The 21,961-nt window shown below is 38.9% G+C and overlaps 2 protein-coding genes across 3 annotated transcripts; both read left to right on the top strand.

The window, feature by feature from the left end:
* Window positions 1-402: 402 nt before the first annotated feature.
* LOC146326506 (cilia- and flagella-associated protein 100-like) lies at window positions 403-6,032 on the top strand. Its single transcript, XM_084718357.1, has 15 exons — window positions 403-515; window positions 621-692; window positions 798-901; window positions 1,043-1,259; window positions 1,379-1,443; window positions 1,871-2,034; window positions 2,224-2,304; window positions 2,424-2,608; window positions 2,797-2,881; window positions 3,160-3,202; window positions 3,298-3,452; window positions 3,864-3,993; window positions 4,095-4,297; window positions 4,474-4,567; window positions 5,326-6,032. The coding sequence occupies exons 1-15, from the start codon at window positions 476-478 to the stop codon at window positions 5,449-5,451; spliced, it is 1,764 nt and encodes a 587-aa protein (XP_084574483.1). The 5' UTR covers window positions 403-475; the 3' UTR covers window positions 5,452-6,032.
* A 511-nt stretch (window positions 6,033-6,543) lies between these two features.
* On the top strand, window positions 6,544-17,632 carry ap1ar (adaptor related protein complex 1 associated regulatory protein). Of its 2 annotated transcripts, none has more exons than XM_084718358.1 (10): window positions 6,544-6,770; window positions 11,169-11,217; window positions 11,310-11,336; window positions 11,739-11,764; window positions 11,885-11,981; window positions 12,161-12,259; window positions 13,935-13,999; window positions 14,553-14,626; window positions 14,713-14,835; window positions 16,907-17,632. In XM_084718358.1, exons 1-10 carry the CDS (start codon window positions 6,700-6,702, stop codon window positions 17,176-17,178), a joined length of 903 nt encoding a protein of 300 aa, XP_084574484.1. In that variant the 5' UTR covers window positions 6,544-6,699; the 3' UTR covers window positions 17,179-17,632. The 2 variants fall into 2 exon arrangements, with proteins under 2 accessions (XP_084574484.1, XP_084574485.1); XM_084718359.1 differs by having other exon boundaries at window positions 13,938-13,999.
* Window positions 17,633-21,961: the final 4,329 nt, after the last annotated feature.

A 21,961-nucleotide genomic window follows, 5' to 3' on the forward strand; every position in this document is an offset into this window, starting at 1 on the left:
AACATGGCAAGATTCAAAATGGATGGATTAATTCACTGGGGTTCCTCAGTTCCTCGAACCTGGGCTGAACAATTCATCAAAGTTTTACACATCATAGACAGACTTGTGGTACAGATCACTGCAAATACCACACCATAACCATTTTAAAATGTTTCTCAATGTAAATAAGAACAATGATATTGCAATTATTACTCCCCGTAATACTGAAAATCATATTGCATTTACAATATCGGTCAAAATAATTGCAATTAGATGGCTTTTCAAAATTGTTCAGCCGTAAACCTGTGTGGCTGTGCAGATCCTTTCATAGTTATAAACACTTCTGGGCTGATCCCAGTTTTACCTTGAAAGGCTGAAAAAAATGTAAAAGTCGATCTTTTGGGTTCATGCTGTTTGTCGTCCGAAAAAAAGGCTGTCATTTGTATTCTTTCTGTAACCTGCAGCTAAATTAAACACTGAGCCACTGCAGCACCAGATGCCAGAAGTAACCTCAGACATGTCGTCGCAGCAGCCCAGTAAATATTTGTTATACTGCCATGCTTCACACATAAGACACAGTGTAAATACAGCCAGTGATTGATGATGGATTTGTACCATTATTAACAATATGTTTTCAGCAGAAGGAGCAGAGGTTTCTTCAGGCAGTGTTGTTGTTTCCGAGACTGATAATGCTGCCAAATCACACAAACCAGGTACAGTGTGCAAAGAGGCATCTGTTAAACAGAAAACAATGACACTGTAGAAAAATTGCTTGCACATTTTTTCCAAACACATTTTCTTCATGACATTGTGTGTAGACATGAGGAGGAGGAGGAGGGGAAGTCGACAGAGCCCGTTCAAAGTGCCAGACAGTAACAACATTTTTCTCCTGAGCATAAATGAAAAATGGGACCAAAAAGAGGTTAGTGTGTTTGTTTGACAACATCTGTTTATGTACAAATAAATTATTTGAAATAGACTGTGTGATACTTACGTGGCATGTTGTTTGCAAAAAGAGAAAAAATGTTGAACTCCTGCTGCTGCTGTTCTCCTCCATGCGCAGGAGATGCGTAAATTTCTTTCGTTGCCAATTGATGAGAAGACGACCCACGCTGCACGAATGATGGCCAAGTTGAAGAAAGAGCTGGTAGAACAAGTGGAGGAGGAAGAGGAGGAGGAGGAAGAAAAGGAGAAGACGAAGAATGTAAAACAAATGAAGAGTAGGACAGTTCTCCAAACACCCGCCAGACATGAGCTGAAGATGGCCATGATGAAGCGAGGTGAGTGGAGAGTCAAAGCACGTCCAATTTTGTAAAAGTTTTAAATCCCTTATGGGCGTTGCGTGCCATGGCCAACGTGCTAATCGAAATGTTAACTGCTGTCCATCATCTGTCCCCAGAAAACATTACAAAGGACAGCAAACATGACTTAATCTCCATGGAGCGGCAGAAGGCGGTGTTGGAGGTAGATGAGAGATCTCAATAAAGGTCTCAATAAAGATGGAGCCAAGTACCAAGAATTTAGTTTGTTCTCAGTTCGTCACTCCACTGTGATGCTTTTTAATTATCTTTCTATTAACAAGAAACTGAGGAATATGAATCCATTTGATTTAAACACATTTCTATTATCATCCAAGAGTCAAATGAAGATGCAGCAAAGTAAAACATTTCCTTTATCCTCAACTAGTAAATCAAAGCAACATCACCCTCATAACCAAGTTCAAATACCCAACTGTGTGTGAAGTTAAATGCAATAAGAAGTGAGAATCAGACATGAATGATGGGAAAAATTTGTAAGTTTTAAACAAAAATTAGACACGGTACTGAATTAACCAGTATCTTTTTTTTTCCATGTGTGGCTTTGCCCTCTTGCTTCATTTGCCCTCCCTCAGTTATCTCTGATGACAAAGAGGTCAGAGATTTCGAGGATGGACAAGGCCATCACCAAAGAGGAGGGACAGTTGAAACGGCTTGAAAAGGTCATCGAGAGAGACAACCTCAAGTTTGAAGAGTTCCTCAGGGAGAACGAGAAGAAGTCCGTGGAGGCCAGAGCATTGTAAGACGTGTCAAGATATAAGACGTGCTGGCTGCTCCATAATTGTGACTTAAAGCTAAATTGTGGTTCTTGAAAAGTGTTTTACTCTTAAATTCCCCCTGAAGAGACTTATTTTTGCCCTAACAATAGTACATACATGTCAGGCTTAAAAAGTGATGCTGCATATAATTGCCTTCTCTCTATTGTCAGTTTTGAACAGGAGGCCAAATCCAAACAGGAGAAGAATGCTGATATCAAGAAACTGACTGCTGAAATAGGGACCATAAAAAGGTAGCGCTCTGATAATGTATGACGGTGTCCATATTACCTGTTTTGCATAAAAGTGTTAAATAAAGGGGAACAAATGTGTTTTGCCACGTGGACTTAACTCTAGTCTTTCTTTTTCATAGTGAAATTGCCAAGTTTGAAGAAACCCTGATAGACTACAAAAGATACAAAGAGCTCCTGTTCAAGGTGTCTCCTCCAGAGTGGCAGGAGGCCCAGAGGACAAAGGCTTTAAAAGCTAAAGTCCCGACTGACGGAGACGCTCAGGAAAAACAGAGCAGGGAGGCTGAGGAGTCAGTTATTAGAAATGGTAAGTACTTGGTGCAATTTAAAAACAAGTCAGTCAACATAACATAGATTATGAGGACAAGGGTAATACTGATTGTAGCCCTGATATTGTTGTTTCTATTTCAAACTGAAACATGGTCAAAGGAGCTCTTTCTTACAGTAAGCATGGATAATGCGAGCAGTGTGATTTGAATGATAACATGTGCGCAGGTTTGGAGAGCAAGATGTCCAGTCCAGATAGAGAGCTGCCTTCAATCAGAGAGACCAGGCCGTCCTCAGGCCACAGCGACACACTGTAAGGAAACACCAACACACTCACTCCGATTCAGTATTTATCTTTTACATTCATACACACTGATGCAGTGATAGCTGAGGTGGGTAATCCATGACTCGCATTAAAGGACCAGGGCGTAGGATTTAGTGCCATCTAGTGGTTAATTTCCTCTCTGTTGTTGCTCACAGTGCACTACTGGTATCATTTGGAACATGATGCAGTGAATTAATTTGAAATCCTGTCAAAATGTTGCTCCAAAAACTTTCTCCTGACCCCAAACTCTTTCTTTGGTCTTTCAGGATCACAGATTCTAAGATGGATGGTGACAGCTCAGAATATGAGGTCAGTTTCTTCGTAGTGAAAATCCATAAATCTGATTATTTTTTGCAGGACTTGCGGTGCTCCTATCTTGCCCATCTTGTTTGTCACCTCTGCAGGACGAGCCGGAGCTGTACTTCACTGATCCCCAGCAGCTGCAGGACCTGGTGACAGAGCTGATGGAGCAGAACTTGTCCCTGATTCAAAACTCTGCAAGGGTGGAGGAGACACTGGATGAGCTCCGACAGTCCATGGAGATAACCAGGAAGAGGATGTAATGGTCATGGGTCAAGGGTCAAGGCTTTATAAGTGACTGATTTGGATATATTTTGCCTGCTGTATTACATTAAAATGAGCAGACTGTCAGCTTGAACTTCTTCCTTTTACTCTCAATTCAATCTGACATTACTGCTTTATGGTCACAGGAATAAAGACAGATCACACTATTGAGAATAATCTGTGAATAATGGAGTCATACACTGAAAAATAAAGTGTAAAAGCCTCCTTTCTTTCCTGTGCTCAACAGACAGGTCCATTAGGTGCATTTTCTGCACTTAGTGAAATGTTTTACATGAAAGTTCAGACCTGCTATTATCCTTGTATTTTTTTTTCCTGTACACTATTTACTCCTTTGTCCCCTCTTCTTTCCCACATCCACTGAACATTGAATCTTTTCTGTCTGAAGTGAAGAAGATGAAGAGCAGCTAACACTGCAGATAGACAACATGAAACAGAGAATTGAGAAAGAGAAGGCGAGAGGCGCCAAGCTCAACCAGAAGGTTCAGCTCCACGTTTCACTGAACACAGAAGACCAGGTAAAAAGAAGCAGAGTGTGACCGACTACATTATCAGAGATCTGAGACATCACTTTAGGTGGCATTAGTAGTTTTGAGCATTTCATTTTTTTTCCTCGCAGGATGTCATGTTGGACGCTCTGGGCGAGAAGGTGGCAGAGGTCCATCGCTGCTGCGTGGACGACAGGATGACCAACTTCAGCACCTTGGAAAAGCTGGCTGGCATCGAGAACCGTATGTCTTTGGTGCTGCAGTGCCTTGAAAGCCTCCCTGAAGAAAGCTTAGAGATGATGAAGAAGATCAAGGACAGTGAGAAGAGGACCAGGTACATATCAGTGACTGTACTTTGCTTATCTTTTCTCAACTGCAAGAACAAATTCAAGCTTCTTCTGAAGGTCATGACCTTTGGCAACAGCTTTCCTAATATACATATATGTATATATAAGATCATACTGTAGTATTTCATTTAAAAATCACCTCTCTTCCTACATCATGTCATAGGCAGCGTGAAGAAAAGGCGAGACAGCAGAGAGAGAAACAGAAGGAGAGGATGAGGAGGTACTTGGAGAGATCTCTGGCTGACTCCAAGAAAACAGTAAGTCATTTCCTTAGAAACTGCTTCATCCTACAAATTTGTTATCACCACTAATCAGGGTGGGTAGTAATGGATTACATGCAATCGGGATGATGTAATCAGATTATAAAAATAAGTAATTATAATCAGCCGAGAATACGTTTGAAAAAATGTGTAATTCCATTATAGTTACATTGTCAAGTGTTACTTGATTACATTTTTGATTACACCTTTATAATACAGCAATTTTACCATTGTTAAACTTTTTCATGACAACCAGCGCTCTATTAACTAACAAAAATGCATTTTATTTGCATTGAAAATGTGAGTTGTTTCAAGAGAAAAAAAAACATTTGGGAAGCTCAGTTTTTTAGTATGAGGTGAATGTTTTCAGTATTTGATTTTGAAGTAATCCAGAGGTAATCCAAAAGTATAGATTAATCATTAATTGACCACATTTGCTAGTAATTTGGCACAATCCTGCCTCTGGTAAACATCAAAGTTTGATACCAGTTAATTATTACCCCATGCATTTGGATGGCAGCCTCCACAGGCCTACATTTACATGCAGCACTGGATGAGGTTTGGATGAACATTACAGCTCAATACAAAAAACAGAAACAACTTGAAAAAAAGTTCCTTTTTTATGCATTATTTTTTTTATACCTTCTGCTATGAATTATATCATTAACAGAAGCTTATGCTGTATCCTGATTCACTTGCACATATTAAAATGAATTCCTGGAGCAATGTTTAAACTCCTGCCCGTTGTCTTTCAGAGTGGGAGAAAGCTCATGCCCAGATGTATGCCTGTTGCCCAGAAAGTCAAAGTCAGCCATGTGGACAAGAGCCCTGCTGAAGATGAGCTTGATTTCTACTTCCTCAACTCTGATGACATAGAGTAAAAAGGAAAGGAAATCATGTTTAAAAAAAAAAAAAGACAGTATCATGCCTCCAACACAGCAGTTGAGGAGATGTGTTGTTGTTGGATATTTGGTTTCTTACACCATAATCATGGTATAAAATGAAATACAATCAAAACATCATTTAAACTGTTAGCTCGAAAATAGCATTATGGTCTGAACAAAAATGTGTAAGAGAACTATACAAAGTACAATAAAGCAGTTTGATTGCAGTGAACAGCTTAGTCCCTGGTTGTATAACTGTTCATTTATCAAATATTTTCATACTATACAAATCTGTTACCGACTCTGTACAAGTCTAATGTACACATTTAAATACATAAATCAATGTGGTCCAATTTTTCTAATCAACGGTGGCGGGGAGTAACTAAGTGCACTTACTCAAGTACTCTACTTAAGTATATTTTTGGGGCATTTCTACTCCACCATATTTCAGAGACAAATATTGTAGTTTTTTCTCCACTACATGTATTTGATCATTTAAATTACTAGTTACCTTGCAGATTAAGATTAATAATACAAAATACACAACTGTAATCAACAAATAAATTGTGATGTACTAATCACTTCTCAGCTCCTCATTTATCAGCTGCAGTATCACAGCGACAAAGACGTTAATGCATCAATAATTATAATCCAGTGATATAAATGATTCTGCATTCTGCTTATGATTCTGCACATAAGCAGGATAATGTACAGTGAACAGGTTATTATTGTGAAATAAACCATTTCAGGATGATGCAGGACCCTGACGTGAAGCGGAGGGGTCCTGCATCATCCTGTCGGGATTTATTTCACAATAATGACCTGCTCACTGTACATTATCCCTTACATAATGAATATGGTCGATATTAGATATCAGTATGCTATATATGCACTGTGGTGATGCTACTTTTATCTAAGTAAAACGCCTGCATACTTATTCCATCACTCCTCATCAATTTTCAAATACTGTCTCTACATTAGGATTAGACAAAACCTTGCCATATTTATCACGAATGACAGAAAACGACAGTAGGTGGTGGTGTTGAACATTTGCGTGCTCAGTCTGTCATTAACCGGAGAGGAAGGAGGATGAATGAGGAAGTGGCTGTTGGAGCAGGAGCAGCAGGAGGACTGGACTGGAGATGTAGCTTCCTACACTGAAGAAGCACCAGCAGCAGCAGCTGTCAGCAGATTATTCACCAGCTCGGCATGTAACTAGATGATAGTAACATTTGACATAATGCGATGGGTAACTGCTGGGCTTACTGTGTCGGTCTGTTCAGGAGAGAAGCCAACAGGATCCAGAGAGGAGGCGGGTGAGTGAAACATGGCAGTTAGCTTAGCTGAGCTAACCAACTAGCATGAAGCATCATCTGAAACAGCAGCAGCAGCAGCGTATCCTGTTACTGCTAATGTTAGCTTAAAGTTGGTTAGCCGATAACTGACACCACAGTGTGTGTGTGTGTGTGTGTGTGTGTGTGTTTGACAGCTCTGTGTGTGAGTGTGTGTGTTAGCCTGTTGGTGATGCTGATACAGAGAGATGAGGGCTGCTGGTTTACGGTCTCTGAGGGGGTCTGACCCGCAGCTAGCCACTGCCAAAAACCATGAAGACCCCACCCCAACTGTCAACAGTCCGGATCTGTGGTTCAGCTGCTCCAATTAAAGCAGAGCTCACACACAAAAGACAGACTGAACCAGGACCGTCTGAGAGAGACGGTGGACTAATACGTGGACCTCGTAGTTCAGTCTGTCCTGTATTTCACACACTGGGTCCAGTTTGTTTCTTGGCGTTATTTACAGGCCGTCATGTCACCAAATTTAACGTAAATAATTAATGTTTTTTAGTCTGACTTCACCTTGTGCTTTGTTAAGATTACTGAAGGCACCATGCTGCTTCACGCTCATTCAAAACGACCATATGTTCACATATTGGTGCTGATAATATATTGATATTATATCGAATCGTGATATGAGACTAGATGTCGTGATTTTGGATATTGTTATATTGCGATATGACATAAGTTAAACTGTTCTAGCTGTTCTATCATTTGTCTTTACAAACTTAGTCATTATATCCACATTATTGATCATCATTTATCAAAAATCTCATTGTTTAAATATTTTGTGAAAGCACTTATAGTCATCAGACTAATACAGATACACTGGTAATGTTAGTTACGAGGCAGTGGTTCTCAAAGTGGGGTCCGCAGACTGTTAGGAGTCCTTGAACAGGCGTCAGGTGGTCTAGTTTAATTTAGTCATGGATTTCATACACTTTCTGTGATATAACATTTTAAAGCAAAAATCTTATCAGATGGGGTCTGTGATCTAATTTGTGTCTGTGTTACGGCTCCTTGAGGTGAAAAAGTTAGAGAACCACTGTTATAATGTACTCTCCTGGGATTGGCAATTTGAAAACATTATTATACATTTGCAAACGTCTACTATGCCTTCTTCCATTAGGGATGGCTTGATATACCACTTTTTCATGTCTGATACTGATATCAATACGGAAATCTTGAGTATCTGCTGAAACAGCCAATCCGAGATAGTATGGGATAGTAAAGGAGATGATGACTGGATTTCATTTTTGGGTGAACTATCCCTTTAAACATCTAAGCTATTAATAATAGCTCTTATGTCTCAGTGCCTGTTAATGGATACACTTTGCTTAACCTAACCATCTAAAAGCCATCAGGCTCAAACTGTAAAACAATTATTCATTCCCCTAAAGGAAGGAACACACAGCCCACAACATGACTCAGTTATGTAATACTGCTGCTTCATTTCATTTAAACTTTTCACACACACACAATTTTTAGCAGCATTTTTGATTGGTTGGCAACATTCAAACATTTATAGTTTTCATCTGTGTTACTTGTGACACTTCTCTGTACACTACAGCAGCTATATTGACAAATATGGTGTTACCAGTGATACTAATTAAGGTCCTGTTCCATTCAGGTCAGGGTTAGGGTTAGGGGAGGGTGATCTGGCCCTGAAAATAATCCCTGTATTTCAGGGTGTTCTGTGATAACAATATTCTTGATGATATGAGAAAATACTGAAAAATATTTTTGTTTTAGGACTATAATACCTGTTGAGCTCTCCTCACTGGACTTTAGTCTCTCCTTTTGCTCAGCCAGGTGTTTCTGCTTGAGGGGTTGAAATTAGTTTGTTGTATTGCCCCTTTTACTGTTATAGTCTTCTTATTATATTACTTTTCCTTATTGTACATCTGATCTTTTTCTATCCAAACCACTTCCACAAGTCGCTTCCATTTTTGGAACAAGCTCCTCCTATCACACTATGAATTTATAATACCTTAATGTTGCCGTTGCCACAATTTGGGCTGCAGCTAACAATTATTTTCATTGTCGATTAATCTGTGAATTATTTACTCAATGAATCGACTAGTTGTTTGATCCATAAAATGGTGAAAAGATGACGCCCTCAAATGTGTTTTTTTCCGTAACCCAAAGATGTTTAAGTTTATTGAGTGGAGTAAAGAAACCAGCAGATATTCCCATTTAAGACGCTGGAATCAGAGAATTCCGACAGTTTTTCTTTAAAAAATTGCTCCAACTGATCAGCCGTTCTCAAATAAGTTGGCGATTAATTTAATAATCGCTTTAAATATATAGTGATACATAATGAATGATTTAATTAGTTTCTCTGGTAACACCTGTGGTAATCCTACTATTTAGCTAAATATTAAGGACATAATGAGCAAAGAAGTCACAAAAGCTGTCGTACCACCTGTCAAAGCAGCTGTGAGATCGCTGTGAGTGTGACATGCCTTCGGGATTCAGCCAAAACAGAACAACAGACCTGTTTCGCATGCATCACAGCGCGAAGAGCACAGGTGTAATCAATGACGTTAATTATGGCTGCGTTTGATTGAGGTGAACCTGTTCCAGGTGTTTGCTGACATCACTGACCAGGATGGCAATGGAACTGAACCACCATTAATATTATTATTTATACCTGTGCTTCTCTTTCTGCTTCATTAACTCTTAAATGAATACATTTCTACATACCTGGGGTCTAGATATACATAGTTATAAATGAAGTTTTGTTGTAAAACAGAGATTATACATGTTGTACTGCTTGCACACACTGTGTTCCTGTAACTGCTGGATGACTGGCTCTTACCAAACTGAATTAGTCAGCACAACAGTCACTCACAGTTTCATGGTCATTGCAGCATGGCTGTGTACACTGTGCTCCTGCTTCAGCTTCCGAACGATGTGATTCAACACTTAAGATAAAAATATGATCCTCATCATCAGATGCTTCAAACACCTCTTCATCTTCAGAGTTACTATGATCACAGTCTTTCATTATCAAAAAGAGAGCCTCAGTTTGGAGTAAATCAAACAAGGTTTTTAAAGGCACATTGGTCAATTTACTTTAGTCATGAGAATTTAGTAGAGTTGTCTCAATACCAGAATTTTAAACTCTGATACTATGCTACTATACTATGAAATATGTGGTACCCTATACCTCTTTCCACGCCACAGCAAAAACGGAAAAAAAAGTCATTAGCATTCAAATAGGTTTGGAAAAAAGTCATTGAACACTATCTGGTTTTGCTGCAAGCCAAATTTCAGACTGAGCTGAACTGAGGACTTGAATGAGCGCTTGCATCATTTTATTTAATAGCATCCACAGTTTCAATACTTTAATTAACAAATATTATATTATACTTTCAAACGCATCGTATTGAAAATATCTCAATACTTTCGACAACTTCACAATATAGGCACAAAATTAATTCCTGCATTTACAGCGGATCACTGACATTTAGGTTCAGTGCTAAAGTTGTAGCATGTGTGGCATCGTCTGCATCACTTCCATACAAACAAATATCATAATGTTGTCGATGCTCAGATTTTGACCACAATGCCTACACATCTAATACTGGGTTTGTTCCTTCAACAGTAGCTGCTCGATTTTCTTTTCTTGTCACAAGTTTATTTTTGATGATAAAATGTAATCATTATACAAGTTACAGCCTTTCAGATTAAATGTTTATGCATCTACTTAAGCAGCTGTCTCTGATGTGACGGGCCTTCAAGGAGAACTATGTGATACATTTACTATAATAAATCATAAAATGACCATGATATGCCAACAGAGAGGAAGACTACATGTTAAGTTGAAAGTTGTCTCTGAAAACAACATTACAGTTGTGGTGTCCTCCTTTAAAAATTTCTATTCTGAGCTGGAATAACTTTTTGTAAGTCTGTTTCACATTAATTAGAGTTCAAATTGTTGAGCCAGATGTTTGCAGAATGAGTAAGTGTCTGTGTGTGAGTCATAAAAAAACATTAATGATCTTTGAGAAGCAGTAGATATTTCTAACGGTTAATATGTTTGTAAAGTCTAGCAGGCAGTCACTGAACTCCAGAGTTGGCTTTTGTTTTCAGGACGACAGGCTCAGATTTGCATTGACAGACAACTGGCAGTTATAAACAGCCGATCAATTTACAGTGTAGGACTCCTCCTCACTTGTTATAGTCAGTTTAAGTTGTTGTGTGCATCTTGAGCTCCTGCAGTGTCCATGCAGCCTGCCTGAGCTTCCTCGAGTCTGGGAAGGACTTAGATCATATATAATAGTATTTCAACCTATTTAATTGCTACATATTGCTTCTCTAATCGTGTTTCAGATTATTGCGAGTGTGTTCATGCTCTCTTACTTATTCATACAGGTCAAAATACTTCAGAAGCAGTACCACAGGAGAACACTATACAATAGAGGTATGAGCTGTACATTTACCAGTGTTGTTTTCTTTCATTAATGATGATATTTTATAATATTATATGTCTAATTCTGACTTTTCATTTTGCAGTTCGAAAATCTGGTAGAGAGTGATGAGGTAAGACCGTCCTTCTGATCATGTTATGATGACATGTTTATATAAGGATTTTTACTAATTGTGGAAAACATTGTTGCTGAGCTCTCTCAAGCCTATCGTCATTCTACTGCATAAGAACCAATTATTGTAACAGACTGAGTTTTATAAGATGTATGGTGTAATTAAAAGCTGCATTATGCTGCTGCTCCCAGGATAGTTTTTACTGTCAGACTGCCATCAGAGTTTCCTCTGATAGCCATCCTCCACTGATGGATAGAAAATGATGGGTGCACCACTGCGCACCCATCTCTGTGATAAAGCAGTCAGGGAGTAACTCGATTACTGTTACTTGAGTCAACCAGTGCAGCCGGGAAGATGCATTTCACATGGCTCATTGGTACACTGTTGTTTGTTCCACTGCAGGCTGAGAGTCCACAGCCCTGCCCGAGGTAAGAGATCTGCTGTGAATCTAAAAACACATAATCATGAGTATTCTTCAGCAAAAAAAAAAGTTGAAAAAGTGGGAAAAAACAGTTTGTAACAAGCAGCATGTTTTGTTGTTTTATTAGGCCCATCAGTGAAGATGAGATCAAGCACCTCAAAGAGCACCGCTATGCTGCCATCTCAGACAAGCAGAAGCTGATCGACCAGAAGCTACAAGTTGAGGTAAGACACTGTTTAAAAAGAGCATCTTGTCTCTGTTAGATTAACAGTCCCCCGTTGTTTCATTTTATGTTTTTAGACCTGTTTTTTGCTTATTTTTAATTTGCTGCATTGTTTTTTCTGTTTTGTAATTTTCTGTTCTGTGTCTTTGTGTTTGTTTCATTTTGTTGTTTCTGCTTCAGTTAGAGGCACAAGAGGAGAAGTTGAGGCTAGAAGAGGAGGCTAGAAATGCCGCCCAGCGCGAGGCCGCCAGGTTGGCACGTGAGCGCAAACTGAAGGAGGTGAGGCGGCACTGAGCGCTCCCTTCTGCCAGTCTGACTTACTGCTTGGCTAAAACAACTTCTCCTCTAACCTACTGGCCCTGTGCAGAGGCCTCCCAACATTTCAAGTCCTCAGTCCTCTGTATCTGAAAGGGACACAGTGACATTTTGTCTGTTCAGTCTTCTTTTTGTCCTCATTAATATGTCCTTGTTGTCCAGTCAGGGAGATTGTTGTCTGTTTTAGTGCTTTGTTTACCTGACAAACAACTGATTAGTGTTCTAAGACTGGGTTGCACCAACAAATATTAATTTACACTAAAGTTAGTTGTAATCAGAGTTTAGCAAAATGACGTTTAAGATGACTAAATCCAAATTTAAAATTAAGGAGAGCTCTGCTGTACAATTAAAAACTCATCTCCACCTAGTAAATCCAAGTTTATTGTTGCAAACTGAAATTAAATAGACTTTAACTGAAAAAAGTGCAAAAAGGTTAACAAAATGTTACATAACTTGCTACCTACCTTTAAAAATTTACAAAACTTACATTGTATGCTAGCTAGTAAAAAAAGGTGACAAAACATTACATCTTTTTTTCTTGGTAGCTAAAAAGACAGCCTACTCATGACTCGACTTCCTTTCAGAAAAGGCTGAATTAATGTAGGAATATGGCCAAAAAGTAGAAGATTAAAAAATGGAAAACAGCACAATAAGGAAAAAAGAGACCGCCTGAAAACAACTGAAGTGAAAGAAAGAAGAGACGCATCATAAAACTCAATAGGTTGAGTCTGTTCCTTAACTTTCTCTGAGGAATTTGGTTATTTTGCTCAATCCATCCCAAAAGGCAGCTATTTTAAAAGTTAAACCTCAAGAGTTTTAAGTTGATATCAGATTACATTTTAAATTGGAATTTAAAAGTTTGTTGCAGCAGAATCAAATTCAGTCCATGTTGAGAGTAAATACTAAACTGAGGTTTAAAGAGAGGCATAAATTGAATCTTTCTTAATTTTAAGATAGATGTCAAGTTTGGTGCAACATAATTCAAAGTTAAGCCATGATTTATTTGGGTTTTAAAAAAAAGTAATGGTTGTTTGTGCAACCTAGAGTGAAAAAGGCAACACATTTATTTTAACTGGGCACTTCAGGATGGAATAATATCCAGTAGATGATGTATAACACAGCACATACTAAAGTGCCAATAGACATAAAAGTGGCAGTGAACCTTATTGTTAAGTACAAGCAGTGAAATGAGGAAAAGACGAGGCTCGTACTGCAAGTAATACCCTTACTTTTTCCTGGCTTTTACACTTGTGTTACAGTCCCCTCATCATGAACAGAGAAACGTGGAGAAACTATTGGAAAATAATAGTACTGCAATGAGACAGTATCAATAACATGGATTTGTATTTCCTATACTGCTCCAGGGAATGGCTTTTCATTTCATTTTTATAATGAAAATGGGACTGTTGTTTAAAAAAAAAAAAAAGAAGAAGCAAAAATCCAACTCGATTTAGATTTTTTTGGTTTCCATTAAACATTCCACTGCTTTGTTGCTTTGTTTTGTTAAATCAATTACCCCACACGTTTTCTTTTTTCTAAAACTGTTAAATGGTTTTTTTTTGTATTGATATGGTCTTATTTTTTAATCATGAGAAGGCATGACTCTCTTTTTTATTTTTTTGCTTGGTTTTATTGTCAGCAGCTGTCTGCCCAGAGGAAACGGGGCAAAGCAGACGGCTCCGGCGGTGAAACTCAGCAAAGAAAGTGAGTGACTGAAGTTCATTAGACAACAGAATTATTGTTAAGCCGAGGACGAGCTGCCGTCATGAGTTTCTGCACAGGTTTTAATAGTCAAGTCAGTTTTATTTATAGAGCACCAAATCAGCCAAGTTGTCTCAGGGCATATTTCATTTAAAGCAGGGTTAGACCTCTGTACTCTTTATATGGTAGGCAAACTATAGTAGACAAACTTAGCAGATAGTCATTCTGAATGTATTGAAAAGCATCCTGCACATTTCTTTTTTAAGCTCTCAACAGAAGCATTGATTTAATGATGCGAGCACACACTTGGCCCCAGCTGTAGGGCAGTGTGTGGGCTGCAGATCAGATATTATAGCACCACAGGTATTCAGACCCACAATTCAGTGCTAAACTAATGTTCTCTACCCGAGAAGCACACAAAGCTGAGTGCAGCATAAGCTCCTGTCTCACTCAGATGTAAAGAATAGGTACCATTAAAAGCCTTAGCGTTAGGCATGATTCAGGCTATAAGTGACTGCTCTCACAGTTGTGTTATTGTTATCACGGTCTGTTCCAGACAAACCTCTGGGGAGGATTTTGACGTCTACCTCCAGAATGTAAAAGCCCAGTCGGAGGCTTTCAGGAGCAACAGTAAGTGGACCATCTAGCCTTAATTATTTTAGCTGTAATAATATACAGGTGTACATTCAGGTGCATAAATGCCTCTTTGTTTCCAGGACTGCCCTCTGACACGAACGTGGTGACCCCCAACACCGAGTGCAGCTGGGACTTCACCACCAAGACCCGCTCCACCAACGATGACGGGACCTCACTGGATCTAGAGTGGGAAGACGAGGAAGGTGAGAATTGAATTGTTGTTCAAATTACAAATCTTTTACAATTTTTTTTACAAATCGCTGATCCACCAGACGTTCTTGTAACATCCTGACTGAACCTCGATTGAAGTGCAATTGAGGTTTGATTGCGCTGGGGGACCAAGTCAGAGCTTCCTCTGCCTCCAAACCACAGCTCCGGTTATTTCTCACCCAAGATTGATTCTGTTTTGCATTGACGCTGCAGCAAAGAGGAGGAGGAGGAGGAGGAGGAGGAGGAGGAGGCGGAGCAGCCCATTTGTGCACAATGGATACAGTAGCGACAAATTCACTATATTACGTACATTACGTGCGTTCACTAAGCCTAGTAAACAAAATAAACTCATAAAGTGTGAAGAAATTCAATGTTCTCACATGTTTTCCTTTTTAAACCGAGAAATACAACTGCACACTTTCTGAATTCAAGGTATTCTCTTTTACCGAGCTAAAACTACCTCAATTGGCTCATTAACTCCTCGTAAAACATACTTCATTTAAACTCGACAGAAAAATATGTGAAACTCACCTGAACCATATCTGTTAGTCTGTCCACTCTTCCAACAATCTCCAGCTCTGGTTTGGTTGAATTAAATTTTTAATTCACTGTGTAAAAACAGTGCAGAGAGTCTAACTCTGCAGGCTGTTTTCTTGTCTCTCCTCACTCAGCTCAGCGCACTCATCATCCGGGTGACTGGGTTATCTGTACCGCTGGATGAGAGCCGCTCTGCAAACCATTACATGAGCAAAATAAACTGGCAAATATCGCCCCAAAAATCGGCCAAAAAAAACAACCGGCGATGGACTCATCGTCGATAGGGGAAATATTCATCCAGACACCCAACCCTCGTTTCCATTCAGCAGAAACGCAGCCACTCTCAAAGGGCACAAGCTGGAGTGTGACTTAACTTCTTGTTTAAAGGAAGGCACATCAGAAGGACCAGTGTGAAAAACTTAGCAGCATCTAGTGTTGAGCTTGCAGATTGCAAACACCTTGTCTCACCCTTTCCTTCCAAGCATGTACCTATGGTGGCTACAAAACCCACACAGAATGCGAAAGGCCGTATCTACAGCCAGTGTTTCGTTTGTCCACTCTGAGCTACTGTATAAATATGGAAATGCAACATAGCACCCTCTGTGGAAATAAATGGCTCATTCAGAGGTAATGCAAAACACAATGATTCTTTCAGGTGATTTTATGCCAATGAAAACATACTTAGGAATATTATGCTCCATTTCTGCCATATTCTGCCAATAAAACTTAAGGTCCTACATCTACTCTTGGTCTCTGACCACATCTGACCCCTGCTGATCTTAGTTTGTTGTTTATTGGGTTTTACTGATTCTGATGCTGCGTTCAAGTCAAAGTCAGAGGTCAGAATTTCCCAGTTGAATTTTCCAACTTCCAACCTCCAAGCCCTCCAGGTGCACATCGCCAAAAGTAAACCAAAATCATGGCTGAACGTGACAAACTGATGTTTCTTTGGCAAGTGTGCACACTACTGAACCAGTGCAGCCAGCTTGCATATTTAAATGAAATGGAGGAGGAAAAATGACAGACGTATTTAAGTATTCTATTCTATAATAACACTGGCAACATTTTGACATCAGGTATGTGTTATTTTTCATTAAATGCTAACAAATATGCTTTACATTGTCTTTTAGTTGATGGTTTGTCATTGGCAATGTGTGCTGCCATGGATGTTGTCATTGTGTGATATCAGACCGCTGTTTCTTCATGCAGATTTGCCATTAGTTTACAAGTTTACAAGTACTTTGAGTGCTGTCCCATTGTATATTGTTTAGTAGGAGGTCAGAAATTTTCAAGTTCCAAGTTGCCTGGATGGCAACGTTTCCTCCTGATATGTCAATTGGACCAAAAGTTACTGGAGTATAAGAAAATATTGATCATCAAACGTTCGATAAAACTCAATTAAATGCAGTATGTTGAGTTTTAACTTGGTTTAGAAAGTCTTGGGTAGAAACAGGTTTCTTGGATCACAGCCTGCAGCAGTTTATGTCTCTTGCTCTCTGATTGAAAGCTCATGCCCTTGCCTCTCAGGAATCAATCGTGCACTCCCAGCCTGGGAGAGGTCTCGGACGGAGGAGGACATCCTGCGCGCAGCCCTGAGGCCAGGCAGCAAGCAGATGCACAGCGGGCCGACCTCGGCCTCAGAGGACTCCAACGCGCTGGAGTGGGAGAATGATTTCGTGAGTACCCATCCAGAGGACAATGTAGACACTGAATTCGAAGGATTTGTCAATCCCGTCCTTGACACCCCCTCCGAGGACGCCTCGGACTGCGGCCTCAGGTTGGACAACCAGGACAGATAGTGTCCATTACCAAAGGAGACGTTTTTGTTTTGTCCTCTTCATGTCAAAGCTCACCAGCTTTTTGCCTCATGAAACGGAAATGTACCCACCTGCTCTTCATATTCTGTAACATGAGACTCTGATGCTGCGGGAATATGTTGTGTATCCACTCTACACTACAGTGTAGTGATGTTTTTATCAAATACTCATCTTTTCAGTGCCTTCATTTGCCAAATTAGCCGACCATTTTATGCATTGTAACTTAAACAGATCAGTTTCCATCCATTACCATCTGACACGTTCAGTAAGCGCTCATGTTCAACGCAGGTGATCAAACAGAAGCTGCTAAGCTACTCTGAAGGGAAACTTCAAGTAAGAGCTGTGTGTTGTACTCTCTGATATAAATGGACATATTTTACTGGTTGTGGAGTGCAACTTATGAAGTTAAGTTGTATTTTGTAAAATCCCTGTAGGGACGTTTGTTAAACAATTTAGCAGCAGTTGACGGCCACGGTGCCGTGCCCTGGGACCAACTGCAGCTCTGAGGCCAGTGCCTTGGTCAGTGGCAACACCAAGAGTGTTCCTGCATGTCATTGATTGCGTGATAAAACACACACAAACACAGAAAAACATCCAAACTACAGAAAAGTCCTTACTCAGCCCTCAGTCTCTCATCTCAGCCTCAGTTTTTTATAAAGTTATTGCATGATGGCAAAAAAAAAAAAAAAAAAAACCTGATGAAAAAAAGTAAAACAACGGACTAATTGATGTGATAAATCAGTCTAGTAAAACAGCCACTGATCCAGTGTTTGAGCCTCGACTCAGGATCTGGGGGTGGCAATGGGGTATTGAGGACTGCAATGATTATTTTCATTGTCTATTACTCTGTCAATTATTTTCTTAACAAATTGATCAGTTGTTTGCTCCATAAAATGACAGAAAATTGTGAAAAAATTTGATCACAGTTTCCCAAAAGCCAAGGTGACGTCCTGAAATGTCTTGCCTTGTCCACAACCCAAAGATATTCAGTTTACTGTCACAGAGGAGTAAAGAAACAGAAAATATCCATATTTGAGAAGCTGAAATCAGAGAATTTGGATATTTTTTCTTAAGAAAAAAAAAATAGATTAGAAACATAGTTGGCGATTAATTTGATAGTTGATCAATAATCAAATCATCGTTGCAGCTGTAGGATTAATATCATCAAATGTTCTTCTGAATCTTAGATTGATTGCACCACATTGATACAATAAACACTGGTTATATTTTGTGATATGCTGCATGCACTCTGATGAGAAACCTGTGCTCATTGCAGTGACACTGTTCCAGTCGTAAGTGAGGTTCTTTTTGTACTGGAAAGCCTAACACGATGCAGAGTAATATTACCAATATGGGATCTATTTTCTCATATTTTAATGGCTAAACAAATATGGTACCTGTGAGACATTCGTTTAATTTCATCCAGGCTCAAAACAGCTTTCATATCTGATTAAATGCGTCCAGCTCTCAGGGCAAACAGCCTTGTTTTCAGAAATATAAAAACAAAGAAGACTTTCACTGTCCTTTTGCGGTGATATGCTCTGTAGTGTTATGTGTCTAAATATACACGTTTCCATGAGTGAACATCTGACAACGAGAGACCTCTAATTAAACAACATAATTAAGCACATACTGTACAACAACTCCTCTTCATAGGCTCATTAGTCTACTGTAGGACATCTGGGTTTTAAACTGGCCTTTTTCTTCTTACCCCTTTATACCTGGTATTAAAATGGAATCCGTATCTGGATATTTTATCTGGATAATAAATTATCCAATCTTGCCTTTGCATGTACAACTGGAATTTTTAATGTGTTCTTGTTATCCTGATTGAGATCAGATATCTGTCCTGACCAAAAAGTCATTTGAGATGGCGGAAAGTTTACAAAAGCACGCAGATCCAAACGTGATAAAGACTAGGTGCTGGACAGAAGTACATGTCAAAAAAGGAAAAATGGAGTTTGCACACTGGATAATGCTCCTATGAACATTCATCTAATATCAGGGTTCAGAGTTAATGCCTGGTCTGGTAAGTGGGTCTGAAATCCACTTGCCCAAAGTCAATTTTTACTTGACCCTGTACAAGTTGTTTGTTTTTCAAATTGTTTTTTTTTTTTTATTAGCAGTTCTTAAGTACAACAAAGACTGAAGCTAATTTTCATGTTCAATGTAGAGCTGCAACATCTGTAAAATGCCAGAAGATGATGAAAAATGTCCATCCCAGTTTCTCCAAAACATCTTAAAATTTCTTGTTATGTCAGTCCAAAATCCAAAGATATTCAATTAATATGATAAAAACAAAGAAAAGCAGGAAATCTCTATATTTGACAGGCTGAAAACAGCATTTTCTGCCATTTTTGCATGAAAAATTACATCAAGCATGAATTGATAATCAAAATACCGTTTTTATCGCTTGTCTGCTCGAGCAAAGTGGGCTGCTAGATTTACTTGCCAGAGGCATTTTACTTGCCCTGGGCAATTGTTGAGCGATGAATATACCATCTGATATGTCAGCCGCTCTCTTCAGCCCTCTCACTCGCTCGCTCTCTAAATTTGAACAGCAGCCGATATTTTATTTATTTTAGCTAAAAACAAATATCTGTATCCTGGTTATGTTTTGTACGGATGTCAGCATGTTGAACGGATTATGTTTACAGTTACTAAGCTAAGATCCGAACACAGTGCGAGGCAGACTACCTCCAGATGTGGTCAGGCAGAACCGATCATGATACATTTACACCTTATATTAACATGCATTTTTCTTTATCTGGATAGATAGATCGTATTGTAATACCAGGTGTAAATGGGGTGTTTTGACACTTTTTATTAGAAGATCTTTTTTATGTCAGAAACAATAGCACAGAACAGCAATATCATTTCCAGGCACCATGACGTCCACATCACATACGTTATATATTATGGATTATTATTGACATCAGGTCTTCATGCAGCTCTATAGAATCTGTACAGAACTGTCCATGATTGACAAAGCATGCAGCAAAGAAGGTAAAAGAGATTTTGGATGAGCGGAGCAAACCACCAGCCACATTCCTTCCTTAAAAAAAATATCATCTAAACTGGGCTTTTTCACAGAGCGCCAGCCCCTCACCTGCATACTCTGAAAAACCAGTCATTTTCTTCAAACCGTTCATACTGAAATGAAGAATCTTCACATTTAAGAAGCTGAAATTAGCAATCATTTGGTGGCTGTGATTCTAGATCGACAAGTAAAGATGCACTGATGACAATTTTCTTGGTTGATTTTTTTTTTTTTTTTTTTTTTTTTTTAAGTCTGACTTGCTGATTCCGATTTTGGCCGATTCCAGTCCTCTTTCTTTCTAAGAATTGAAATTGTCAGCACACATAAACATTTTGTAACTTGTCTTTAATGAATGAATGTTTATAATAAAACACTGACTGTTAATTAATTTTAACATTTTCCCCAAAAGTGCTCCACATTACTGGGCAGAGCTTTTACACAGCTGTGTGGTTTTGCAGTATATCCCACATTAACATTAACTAGCTAACATTTTTGACTTTCTCAAATGAAAACAAATCTATACAACAGTGACGTTACCATCTGTGAGGCAGTGTGCATGATGTGAACCATCGTGCAGTGCATGCGTGTAAATTTGTCCGGTACAGAATCGGATATCTGATGCTCACCAGGTGGTCACAGCGACAGCTTTAGTTTTAAGTCACAAATCCAAACAATCATGGCAAAGCAAAATGATTAAGCTTTTAATGTGAATAATTGCTCTGAAATCCAGAGCAGTAATTGCAGAATATACAATGTGGAACATATCAGGAGACAATCTTCACTAAAAAACAAAAATCAGGCCATTTACTAGCTTAAACAAAAGACATTTCTGATTTCTGATTGGTTACTGGCATTTGGCACTTTTTTTTTAGAGTGTAATGACTTTGTTTAATCTGATATGAAATCTGATATGATTGATTACTGCTGATATAGAAAGCAATATTTTGTGCAATCTGGATGAAAAGGTCATGCAAACATGACTCTGTGGTGTAAACTTTGTCATGTTCCTTTAATTGATCCAATGCTGCTGTATACATGATTGTAGTTCTGTATTCATCACATACAGTCGAGCATGAGTTGAGACATATTGATTATTTAACCTGTTTGAATCAAAGGTAGTTCACTGATTGCACTCCGATGTTCGAATTTTAATTTGCTGTTAGCAGCTGGTAGAGGACATTCACTGAAATGATTCACGTTTGTGAAGAGGAAACTGATCTGACAACTGTGCACTGTTGTTAGTGTGTGTAGACGAGACACGGGTTGATTTGCAGAGTGTGTAAGTTAAAAATAATTTTGTTTTGAGCACATTTGAATGTTACGTTTTGCTGTGATTACATGATCTTTAATTAAATCACTGTAACCTTCTGTAAAAAACAAAAACATGTAACTTGTCACATTCCTTGTCACACTGAGCCTAAGAGAAAAAATAAACTACAGAAAAATGTACTGGACATCACATACACTCACTATGAAGTGTGCATGAGGTATCACATACAGAACTTAATCAGTCTTGTGAGCTTTCTCTGGAAGTAAATTGTTTACACAAATTTTCACGGTGACAGTTCGTTTACAAAATGTTTGAGTTACTCTAGTGCACATACCTGAAGTACAAGATCTGACCAAAGTAGCTGGTCACTTTAGAGAATCACAGGCAGCGCAGAAACCAAGTCAAAGTTCTACTTACAACACGATACAAATGACAGAATGCCCCAGTTCAGTTTG

This window comes from Lutjanus erythropterus, chromosome 5 (genome assembly GCF_056507025.1).
Source record: "Lutjanus erythropterus isolate fLutEry1 chromosome 5, fLutEry1.hap2, whole genome shotgun sequence".
Lineage (NCBI taxonomy): Eukaryota > Metazoa > Chordata > Actinopteri > Lutjaniformes > Lutjanidae > Lutjanus > Lutjanus erythropterus.